Source organism: Thunnus maccoyii, chromosome 2, assembly GCF_910596095.1.
Source record: "Thunnus maccoyii chromosome 2, fThuMac1.1, whole genome shotgun sequence".
Lineage (NCBI taxonomy): Eukaryota > Metazoa > Chordata > Actinopteri > Scombriformes > Scombridae > Thunnus > Thunnus maccoyii.
In genome coordinates, this window is record NC_056534.1 from 30,517,779 (window position 1) to 30,530,588 (window position 12,810).

The 12,810-nt window shown below is 38.8% G+C and overlaps 1 protein-coding gene across 3 annotated transcripts; it reads right to left on the bottom strand.

Moving 5' to 3' along the window:
• Positions 1-3,719: 3,719 nt before the first annotated feature.
• LOC121908329 (deoxycytidylate deaminase-like) lies at positions 3,720-11,107 on the bottom strand. 3 transcript variants are annotated; one of them, XM_042428256.1, is made up of 6 exons: positions 11,091-11,107; positions 10,910-10,991; positions 8,652-8,781; positions 7,258-7,374; positions 5,415-5,511; positions 3,720-4,860 (listed from the first exon to the last, which is right to left on the bottom strand). In XM_042428256.1, the coding sequence occupies exons 2-6, from the start codon at positions 10,958-10,960 to the stop codon at positions 4,803-4,805; spliced, it is 453 nt and encodes a 150-aa protein (XP_042284190.1). In that variant the 5' UTR covers positions 10,961-10,991; positions 11,091-11,107; the 3' UTR covers positions 3,720-4,802. The 3 variants fall into 3 exon arrangements, with proteins under 3 accessions (XP_042284190.1, XP_042284199.1, XP_042284183.1); XM_042428265.1 differs by lacking the exon at positions 11,091-11,107 and having other exon boundaries at positions 10,910-11,001; XM_042428249.1 differs by lacking the exons at positions 10,910-10,991; positions 11,091-11,107 and adding an exon at positions 9,761-9,963.
• Positions 11,108-12,810: the final 1,703 nt, after the last annotated feature.

Genomic DNA, 12,810 nt, shown 5'->3' on the forward strand with positions numbered 1-12,810 from the left:
CACAACAAGCAAAGAACAAAGAGATAGATGTGAGGTGCTGGACAACAGCACCTACACTGACAATAAACTCACACAACCAACCACAGAGCAAACACAATAACAGTAAAAGTAAAATGATGTGGTGTAAATAATACAATTAATGATGGCTGAATTCCATTTAGCTGGTTCAGTTTCAGGGTCCTGGTATTGTGCATGTTGGTTCACTGTCACACTGTCATGACTTAATTAATAACTATTAACCCTATTAATAACTAATTATTAATAACATCTGTGCTTTTCCTACTATAATGAGTCACAATGTGCACTGTGAAAAAGGAACATTAGCTCAAAAAGTGTAATATTTTGTCCAACATGCAGACAGTCATGTGCCCTTCCTGCCAGCAGAGGCCAGTGTTGAACTAGATTAAACTCAACTGTAAAAGGCCTCCAACTCAGAGAAAAGACAATGAGCATCACTGCAGACAGGTGGAGAAACCTGTTGGATGTTTTTAAATGACACACCTCCTCCTCTCCCACTGACACCTACAGAGGCAACCTGTAAAATATAACACATCTATCTGTGTGTAAGACACATTTGTCTTCTGTGTTTGATTTTCTGACAACACATGAAATCAATGGGAACCTGTAACGGTAATAGAGAGATGGGTGGAGAAGCCAGCACTAAAACATCTCATATGTTTCTCACGTCTCTCCAATCCCAAATATTGTCATAAATATGTTAACAGTCACTGCTTATCACTGATATTATCATAAACTGATAAATTCAACAAAAAATAAGTATCATCAGGTCTGCACCAGACACTAATTATGTTCATGTTAAAGGTACCAGGGTTGGTACTGAGGCAACAGATAATATTTTTTCCTGAAAAGAGGACAAAAATGATGAGGCAGGGAAAAGTGACTGCTCTTCACAAAGTCCTCCCGGATCATGCCAGAACGAGGGACTTACACGCATTCAGTCCCACAGTGAAACAATGAACAGTCCCACGTTTCCCCCTACTGTAGGTAACTAGATATTGTTAGGGCATATTTGAGATCTTGAGATGCTTCACAGTTGCACATAATTATTCATGTGAATTGAATAATAAAATGAATGAGAAGAAAAAAATGAAAAATATATCATTGTTATATTATTCAAATATCGTTCAGCAGAGCAGAGAATTGTCTCTATCCTGGCTCTCATTCAAAAATGTGCCTGCCAGCACCTCTAAAGCTCAGTAATTAACACAATATATCTCATTGTTTTTTTTTAATCTGAGCAAATGTACAGAGTTAGGTTTTGGGGTTATTTTTTGAACAGTGAGTGGATGTGCAGCCTCTCTGGCTATAACACTGGAGCTTGGGATGTAGCACAAAGTTCTTCGCGCAAACTGTCTCTTTTATATTTATGTTTATGTCCAATTTAAACAATATGACATATTAATTATTCAGATTCATAGACACATTTTTTTTAACTTTGGACAGAGCCCAACCAGCTGTTTCTCCTCCAGGTCTTATGGTAACTGAAAGACCAATCAAATATCAAAGTCCATGGACTTTGTGACAGGCCTTCCCTCTTCTGAAGGCTATACTGTCATCCTGACCATTGTGGACCGCTTCAGTAAAATGGCCCACTTCATGCCTCTGCCCAAGCTCCCTTCAGCCAAGAGAACTGCTCAGTTGGTCCTGCTCCACATATTCCATCTTCATGGCCTCCCTGTCGATGTGGTGTCGGACCGTGGGCCTCAATTTGCCTCCGTTTTTTGGAGAGAGTTCTGCAGTCTCCTGGGTGCCACCGCCATCTATATGCCCACAACTCCCTCATCTGCTCTGCCACCAGCCTCTCTCCTTTCCAATGTGCCTACGGCTATCAACCACCGTTGTTCCCCACCCAGGAGAAGGAGGTTTCCTGCCTGTCTGTCCAGGCCTTCATCCGCCGCTGCCGCAGAACCTGGCTCCAGGCCTGTTCCATCCTCCTTCGGTCTGTGGACCCCTGCACCTACTTACCAAGTGGGTCAGAGAGTGTGGCTCTCCACCCGAGACCTGCCCCTCCACGTGGAATCCAGGAAGATGGCACCCAAACACATTGGACCCTTCACAATACAGAAGGTCATCAACCCCGTTGCAGTACGGTTGAAGCTCCCGCGCTCTATGTGCGTCCATCCAACCTTCCATGTCTCCAAGGTGAAGCCGGTCCATGACAGTCCCTTGGTCCCTGCAGCACCGCCACCATCTCCTCCACGCATTGTTGACGGGGGTCCAGTCTACACGGCGCCTGATGCACTCCCGCCGGCGGGGGAGAGGCCTTCAGTACTTGGTGGACTGGGAGGGGTATGGCCCAGAGGAGAGATCCTGGGTTCCTGCTCGTTTCCAACCTCATTGCTGATTTTCATCGGTGTCATCCTGACCAGCCAGCTAAGATGCCTGCCTGTCGGGGAGCCCACGCTTTGCCTCCACCAGACCGGTCTCTAGGGGACCGTTCCTTGGGGAAAGCTACAGATGATGGAGAATCCCTCCACCGGACCCCCTCCACCCACCCGGCTGAGGAAATGGACTGGTCTGACTCCAAGGAGTTTTAGGCCTGTCTCCTGCCCTGTTTATAGTGCCTTTTTAGGGATGTAGGGAGCCATCCCTTGAGGGGGGGGGGGGGGGGGTTCTGTCAGAGTCTGCTCTCCCCCTCACCTGTTGCCGTGGGAATTATCCAATCATTCAGTCTCACTCTCCGCTCTGCCACACCCCTCATTAGTTCAACCATATTCACCTGGCGCTCCCACCTGCTCACCCAATCAAGCCAGTATATAAGCTGCCTCGGCCCACTCCCTCTTTGTCAGATTGTCTATGCTACTATGCTAAGTCATCTTGCCTTCATCTCTGGACTGCCATCCTGGTTCCTGATCAGCTTGTCTCTGACCATCGCTCCTCGTCTCTGCCCCAGTAAACCCACCAGCCTTCTGTCCCTGACTCTTAAGTTCTGCCTGCCTGTTCCCTGGTCTTTGTCTGCCTTGGGAGTGGAAGATCAGGGTTCAATTCCCGGTGGAGACATTCTCATCAGAACTGTGTTTCTCTGACCGTGCTACTATTGCCTTGACATTGTGTGGAATAAAGACTGTAAAATTTATACCGGTGTCATTTGTGCTGCTATTGGGTCCATTCTATACCCGTTACACAGCATTACCCGACGACTTTCAGGGAACATTTCTACATAATTCACCTCAAGTTTTGAACCTTTGACCATGTTTAACAGACATTTGACATCATAACTGTATAAAAATAACAGAAAATAATAATAATAATAATAATAATAATAATACAAGCATGATATGTCCCCTTTAAAGTATGTTCAGATAGAAGATGAAGGGACATTTTGAGGCAGTGTGAATGCATGTTGGGTGTAGCCTACATAGGATGAAGATGAATGCAAATGAATTTGAATTCTACTGCCTGTCAGTCATCCATCATCCACATTCATTATATGTTTTAAAAAGTTATTTTTTACATCTTGCAGTGTTTTAGAAGTTTTCACCAAGGCTGTTTCATTTCTTTTACAAATGGCCACATGGTGAAGCTGAACTTCACCAAATTTCATTTAAACCTGTTAAGCAGTGTATGAGAGCTACCTAACAAATATCTCCTAATACACAATTCTAACATAAATGACAAACTGAACATATTCATCTTGTGAATTGTGTGAGTGTAACCCCTAAAACACATTTTCAAGAATAAGGAACACAGTGGACTAGTTCATGTGGTCCCAAAGTTTTATTGACTCCAACTGCACTGATAGCTGACATGGTTGAAGGAATGATGGTATGCATTTACAGAATTGAGATGTTTTTCCCACTTGTTCTTAACATCATGATAGACAGTATGACAGTCAGGAACACACATTGTGACTGCTGAGACGAATTTGACTTGGGTGTGATGGCTGATGAGAAAATGAGAGTTGGAGCCAGTCTGTCGCAGTCTGGGTCAGTTAGTGTTGACGAGCAGCAGATAAAATCATATGTGTGTGATATGTAAAGATTCTAATCTGTAGTCTTCGGATCCAGCCGCTGCCAGTCATTCTCATAAAGAATTTTTAAAACATATTCGGTATTTGTTACTGATGACGTCACCTATATGTCACCTGAGGGAGTCAAGCCATATTCTGCAGTGTACTGGTACACATATATAAATATTGTGTCCCCTGAAACCCATAACTGATCAGAGCAGTGTTGGCAGTTATTTTAATGGAAAGTGGCTAAAGCATCACATGTGAATTTGCATATCTGTCAAACTACACTTAAATTTATCTTCAATTTTTATTATTTTTCAATCCACTATCATTTCATCAACATGCATTTAAATCTACCTCTAATTTCAAAAACGTCAAGTTAAATCATTTAGAGCCAAAACAAAGTGGTTCCCCAAACAATGAGGATCACTGATTGGTCGTTTGGTACGCACATTCACAGCTCAAAAGAAAGTCAGGTTTTCCCCTTTGCAGACAGATATGAGAAGATCTAATTGACATCACAAAAGAAAATCAAACCCTCAAGACAGTGTATGCATAATTCTTTCATATTCCTGAACCCAAAGAAGTTTTAAAGTAAAATAAAGTGAAAGAAGCATAGGAAGACCTTCCACCACAGTCTGCCACATTGGGCGAAGCCTCAGATTAAACTATTATGAATATCTGGTTAATCAAAATATCAAAAGACGCCAAAGTCAAGGTTCCTCGAATTTTCCTTTGGACAAAGCAGGGGGCAAGAGGACAAGAAAAGAGGCATCAAAGTCTCTTTATCTTTTCAGTCTCCCTCTGCCTCCCCACTTCCTTTGCATTTTCAGTCAGTCTCACTGATATCAACATCGATGATGCCAGTCCCTCTGGGGTTGAATTGCCTGTCAAAACACACAAAGAGGAAGAAAAACACAATATACACATAAGTCAGGGACACACAGATATGAGGACACACATGGAAAACACCAAATAAAAACATGAATGAGGATGAAAGTCACATTTTCATTGTCTTTTCATGTCATAATATCAAATTAAATGCAGAGGGGTGAACATTGAGGACACATTAGAATAATAAAATACGTTTATTACAATATCATCACAAAGTAAGCCTCATGCAAGAACATTTATTATTCTTCTCCTAAATCTCTTGTTTCTTTCAGGTACACTTGTACGTGAATCAACAGATTCACAGACGTGTCCTAAATCACTTGTTTCAGCCTCTTAAAGTCTCTTAAATTACTCGTAGGAGCCATTTAAGAACAAATCTATTTGTACGAATGCTTCTTGCTTGAGGCCCAATGTCTCTTAAACCACACTGGACACCTCAAATCAATGAGATAATGGTGTCAACATATTAGAAGGTGGAATTTTCCATTAAGGCCTCAAAAAAACTGATCTATTTTGGCATGTGTGACAGAGAAAGTTTGTTACCCACTCGTATGGTATTTCAGCCAAGTCAAGCATCGTCTTGGAAGCGACCGTCATCTCGTCGCCATGATGCTTATCAGAAAGATAGACCACCTTCTCGATACCTGGACAAAGAGAGGGAGGGATTATGAAGGGATGCAGAGGGTAGGTAGAAGTGCAAAATAAAGACTGTTATAAATGAAAGCAGGATGAGAGAGGACAAAGGACAGAGGAAAGATGAGATGAGGACATCATATTCAGTTGACATAAGCAGTTAAATTATATTGTGACAAAAAAGCTGATTTAAAGCTTCTTATTTTTACAACTTACAGCGTACAGCTGCAATGACCTCATTCACGCTGGTCTTTTGTGGGCACTTTCAGTCAACATTTTTTATTTCAGTCCTCTGACCAAAATTCATTGTTTGTCCGTGCGAATTTTCCTGACGAAGGTTTGAGGACCTAAATATTGTGTTAAAAAAGTGAGTTCAAGTGATGGACAGTGTGCAGAATTCTTGATTTTCTTTCATACAAATGCTAAAATTCTTGAAAAAGCTCTCACTCGTCATCTGGAGAAGATTCTACCATTTATCATTTCACCTCATCAAAAGGGTTTCATTCAGAACAGACACTCTGTCTTTAACATTAGATCTTAAAGAAATAGTGGACTACGAACTGTGAACTGTGAAATAATATAATCTATAGTCCATCTTCATCTGATACCTCAGAGATAATTGTCTTGCATGATGTAGAAAGGGTGTTTGACTTGGTGAAATGGGATTTTCTTTTTTAAACCCTCCAAAAATTTCAGTCTTGGTTCCAAATCTATATCATGGATTAAGGTTTTAAGCTGCAGTGTGGCACAAGACAGGAGTACCCTCCGACTCCCCTTCTTTTTGATGTGACAATTTAGCCATTAGTTATTGCTCTGAAGGAAAATGTTTGCATCAGAGGAATTCACCACTGGGGCCTAGACCATAAGGTGTCACTTTATGCAGATGATGTGTTGTTATGTATCTGTCCCTTTATAACACCTTCCAAAACTTGACTTTGGGTTTGGTAAAATATAAAGCTACAAAATTAATCCTCAAAAAAGTGAACTAATGCCAATCAAAGATATGACAAAAGGACTCCCTACTTCAGCCCCCTTTAAAGTTCTTCTCATATCTGTTTAAGTTTATTGGATATATTTCCTTAATTCATTTCAATTATTTAAACAGCCAGACTTAATACTTTATTTGGAACAAGAAACATCTTTGGGTTAAACAAAGTATACTATAGAGACCCTATGAAATGGGCGGCATGACACTTCCAAACTTCCTGTATTATTATTGAACTACTCACTTAGAGCATTGTTAAATACAAAACATGCCCCTTGTCACTGCTCCTTCATGGCCAACTACAGTACAGCGAAAAAACCACTGAATCAGTTTCACTGTTGTCATTATTATGATAGGCACTACATGTTTGCTTCATCAGCTGTGGCCTGTGATAAGGCCTTTGGTACATGGTCAAAATGTAGGATCACCTCAAATCAAAAACAAGCCATTTAACAGGGAGAAATTGAAGAAACCTTAAGCAACAGGTGTCTTGTGTACAGAATAGACTAAAATCAGGATGACAAAATTATAGATAGTTTATTTTGACAAATTTGCTTCAGTTGAGCAGCTGGTACAAAAATGTCATATTCCTAGAACGCACATGAAGTATATACAGTACTTCTAAGGAATTGTATGACATATAACTCCTTCCCTTTCTGTCCTTCCTCATCCCCTTTAGACTCAAATGTAAACCAGAGGACAATCCATAAGTAGAACCTACTTACTGACCTGAGAGTGTGTGTGTGTTTGTGTGTGTGTTGTCAGTACCCACCTCCCTGGATGATGAGCTTGGTACACTCGTTGCAGGGGAACAGAGTCACATAGATGGTGCAGCCCCTCACATCAGCACTGGTCTTGTTCATAAATGCGTTCAGCTCTGCATGGCACACTGTGGGATAGAGCCGAGTCAATACAAGACATCACCTTCTGTGCTGTCATGGCAATCTGGATCACATGTGTGTGCGTTTGTGTGTCAAACTCAGGCTTTTGTACATGACCGGTGTGATGTATTTGTTACTGCTGAATCAGGATAACGGGTTTAACCTGAAGTAATAGTGTGTGTTTACAAACTGTATGTTCACTGATAAGTAAAAAGAAATGTTAAATGTAAAAATATTTTTAATTAGAAATATTTGTTTAATCTTGAAATATTATTTTCCATTAAATTGCAACTTTATTCCTGTAATATTCAGATTTTTTTCATAAAGAGAGATTTTGAAAAAAAAATTAAATTATTTATCAAAATTACAATTACATTTTTCTTAAAATATTTCAATTTTTTTCTCAAAATCTAATTTTTTCCTTAAAAATGGCCATAATACTTTGTCTACTGGACAAATTGAAATGAGGCATGAAATGTCCCAGCACATTCTTGCTCTCCAGAGGATGAACCCTTTTAGGTCACTATCAGGGTTTTGCTCTTTATGTGTTGTCTTTAGGAATCAGTTACTATGCAGAAATATTGTGTGAAGAAACTGAGAATATTTTGTGAAGAAACTGAAGAAATTTCAGATGTTAATCAGTTATTTGCTCTTTATCATCCCTAACATGTGTATGTGAGGGTCTGATTTTGTTTCAATTAAATGACTCTAAAGCCTGATCTGAAGCATCTCATTAATAAAGATGGAGATTCATTATTTACCCTCTATCTCACTCTGCAGGTGAAACAGTGGTATTGCCTTTGAGTTATAGCTCTGAGACACTGAACAGTACTCAGCACTGACGTATGAACAACTTTTAATTTACAGCCTTTGCTGACACTTTTTTTGTCATTATTATCATTCTTGTTTAATATTTAATGCGTTTAATATGAGGCACCTTGTAAGTTTTGTTCTGAAAAGTGCTATATAAATAAACCTTTATTTACTTACATCTATAATTTTATTGTCTTTAACAATGACAATAAAGCTGATTCTGCTTAATCACACACATTTCCCTTGAATTAATAAAACCCAACACTTTGATTGCAGATAAAAATAAAACCAGTATTATTTCAGACTATCCAAAATAACTGTAATCAGGCCCAGAACAAGAGTCTGAGTAGAGATAGAACTGGTTTGCTTTCAGAGACCTGCTGCTGATTATTCTTATCTGTGTATTAAAATAATAATAAAAAAAACAATGTGTGTATTTAAGAATTAAAAACTAAGGAGTGTGTATTCTAACCATAAGGGTACTTAGTCTTCAGTTTGTCTCCTTCTCGTGCCCATGGTAGCTTGTCATCGCAGCCATTGGGCATTTTATTGTGACCAGTACTGACTATCTTATTCTCCCGGTTCACAATACAGGCCCCCACCTGAAACAAACATGATATTACACTGTTTAGTCCATTTTGTCTTCATATAATCAAAGATGATACATAACAGTCCTTTAATTTCAGTATGATTAAACACACTCTCAACCTCTTTGTGTGTGGATCTCTGTGAGAGTGCTCAGCTTTGTTCATTTCTAGATGTGTTTGAGTTTGGCTTTCTGTAGAAACATTCACCTACTCAATAAGGTCTATTTTAAGAGCTTCTCCCCTTCCCACTCCCCCAATGATCAGACTTATCATCCCAAAGTTTGTTCTCTGTGATTTAACTTTAACTTTGGATGCTTTAGAACCTCAAGGAAACTATACGTTAAAATTATTGAACAAAAGTTCTCTCATTCGAAACACTGAAAATTAAAAAAAATTCACTTACATATGATTTAAATGTCCAACAGAATCCATATATACATAATGGATATATATATGGTTGATTGTGTTGAGTTCTAATACCCGCCTGTGTCTCCTCAATCACAAATGTCTCACAAATTCAAAATGAATAACAGGGGAATTGTTAATTAATTGGGGAAAAAAAGAGGGCTGTACCCAAATCATAATTTTGTCGACTCAGACACATCTTTCAGATGAGTAGGTTGAGCTGTGCTTCCCAAAAATTATTTAATTGTGGAGTGGTGTAAACCAACTCATCAGGATTCATGGGGGAGCTCAGAACTTTATTAATATCTTTACATGTGTTATTCAATATATACTCTCCTTTTTTAAATTACACAACGCAAAGTAAAACTGGATTAATCTACAATTTCTACACTATACAGTTAATGTTATTTAAGTATAAAGCATAGTATATTCCCCTGTCTCTCCTTTTGTGTTCATCGTCTGACCAAACAGGCCAAACAGGTATGAATGTTCCCCTCTTGTCTCTTAATCAGCAGTCAGGTTTCCATCTGAATGTAAAGCAAATTTGAACAGAATTTCTACAAAAACAGCATAAGAAAGTAAGACTTACCCATATGGAAAACGTGATGGAAATGAGGTTGTGTTGTATGGGCAAAAGTTGTGTAAACGTAAAGTTAAACATGGGTTTACTGTGTTCTTATTGAATTGTTGCCTGTCACCTTGTCTGCATATGTTTGGTGAGTGTTTGCTTGATATTCTAGTGTCGTTGGGATTGTGCTCAACTATGAGTCTCTGAAGCTGTATGCTAACGGTAGCCATGCTAACTGCTAACTTACCATCTCTGTTTTTTTGTGTCGAACTGATTTATTCCTTCTCACACACTCACATCATTAACAGAAATATGACATTTCTGTTTGTTTCACGTAGTAATTTGGTGAACATTACTCCACTTGTGTTGGTCTGGTCTGTCGCTACTGTCACATCTCCATGTAGGCTATGTCATGATTCATTCACCTAGTCTGTTTTCATTACACTTCCCTTTGCATTTTGATTTTATTGATACAGCTATTTTTCCACTTTAGCCAAGTGATATTTTAACTTTTTTTAAACTTTTTGGTATTTCAGTCACACTCTTTTGTTTTTGTTATGCACATGACTGAAAAAATGCACTCAGTGTATTCATTGCTAATGCCTGTAGCTCAATATCTGAGTTGGACCCTGGGAGGATATATGGCTACGTTATTTTGCCCTGTTGTCCTCCCAAGAGAAATGGTTGTAATGTCACCCAAAAACAACTTGTAGTTCCATGGCGCAATTCAGATGACGTATATGTAAGTTGAGAAATCATTTCTTAACCCTGTGGTTAATACTGTAGCCATGACAACGAAGGTAACCTAACTTTAAGGAAGTAGTAACTTTAACCCACACCACATGTTTCTCTAACCTTAACAAAGTGATCATTTTAATGCAAACTATGATCTTTCTTTGGTTTTTGTGCCTAATCCTAACTAGATTTTAACCATAGCCTTGTCACATCACAACACATCATTATTTTTTAACAGTGATTTGTACAAATGATGTTTTCCAATTACTGCCAATTACTGCCAATAAAAGCTGGCTGATCCAGTTCTATCAGTCATTCATGTAACAAATTTCCTAGGAAAATTCCTTTCAAGTTTTTGGAGAGTCAAGGTGTCAACTTTTAGAGTAATTTTAATCACATTTTACTCGAGATTGGCTAATATATGTGAATACACACCTTTGTGCTTGGGTCTTTGCTCCTCTTAGCTGTCAGGGCAGCTACTGCCATGAAGTAATCAGAACAGTCCAGGATTTCTGTGCTGCCATAGAAAAAAGAGACAAAGAGAGGATGTTAAGTTTTGTGATCTGGAGAAAATCAATCTCTTAAACCATTTTGACATAAGAGGCTTTCCATTTACTGAAATCACAGCTAATTTCAGTGCAGTCATTCCCTCCCTTGTATTAGCTTATGTGAGGAGGAACATTTTGAGAAGATGCTAAAACATCATTACTTTAGATCTCTGGACAATGAAACTATATGTTGTAGGTGCAAATATATGAACTAAGACAATGAATTTAGGGCTACATGTATAGGTGCAAACAGAAAATAGAAAAAGAAATCAATCTAAAAAAGTGTAACTTAGTTGAATGATGGTCAAATGGCTGAGTTGCCAATTACTGGATTGTCATCAGTGAAATTTCTCAACAAACTAATTGATTAATTGATGTTTCAGCATCAACACCCACAATGGGCTTGCTTTTTTGTTCAAAAACAGAAAATGTGCTGAAAATGTCACATATACACAGAAACACTTACTAGTGTCATTAATCTAACTTACGGTCAGTCAGACATGAGGGGACTGCGCAGAGTGAACACTTTTATTTATGGCTTAATAGCAAATGTAACTAACAGGATGAAAGAGTGATAAAAGGAACAGATTCTTTTAGAAAGACGCTTTAAATCTGAGAAATACAAGACTGAAACAAGACAATGTAACCTCTTAATTTGTGCCTCTCATGTTGACTGTAATAATTATAATAAATAAGAGACACAAACTGAGGCTAGGGTGAAGGTATAATGAGTGCAATAGACAAAAAGTTAAGACTAGTTACCCATGTGAAGGACCAGACTGCAGCTGCTGATTGTTTCTTTCCATATCTTGTAGAATCAAGTCAAATCCCAGAGTGACTTGAAGTTTTTTCTGCTTTTTATTAGATGCTGCAATGCTGTGCTGTATGACAGTGTCAGCGGTTGTAGACAAATAGGACAAATCATATTTATACACAGTCTATTGGACACACACTACGTCATCATTAAGGTGTGGTAGCTGTAGCCATAGAGACCATATTTGCGTATCTTAACAATATGTTCCTGTGTGAAAGAGAATATCTGATTATTCTGAGACAGATCCTGCCGATGTCTGTTTGGGTATAATCACACATAGACTCGTCACCATCAGTCTGAGATGCTATTTGTGATCCTGCATGTTAACTGATAGGAAAGAGTTCCAGACTTCGATCCTTCACTGCCCACTATGTGAGCGTCTCTTTCCAGTGGGGCAAGTGATATATGGGCTCAAATAAGGGTCTATAAGATTTTGAGCTTCCCAAATGGGAAAGTGGTCTCAGACTTTTGGACCCCACTGAACATGTGTGAGGATGTGTGCATGTTTTCTTTCAGTTATGTCATTATGGAAGTGGAATTTATGACCTTCAAGTGACAATGCAGATTGGCATACTATGGTCCAATTTACAACATCCAACCAATCAACCAAACCATGTAAAAACCTAGCACATCATCTGACTCATTTACTCACAGAATAAACTACACCCTGTTTCTAAACTTCTAAAAAAAAAATGAAATGAAACTTCGATCCAGTTCTATTAGTCATTCATGAAACAAATTTCCTGGGGCAATTCTCCATGTGGCCTGGGTGAAGAAATACCAGATTATTGTCTAGCAAATCTATTCTGGTATCATTTACTCCTTTTAACAGAGCTGTCTTTAGGTGCTTTTAGATTGAATGCAGTTACATTTGTCCATCGTTTATTAACGCAATTTGACTGCTGGAGTGTTTTTGCAGAAAATGTTCCAACTATACAGAAGTTAGCAGTAGCTTCCTAGCTACCATGTGTGTG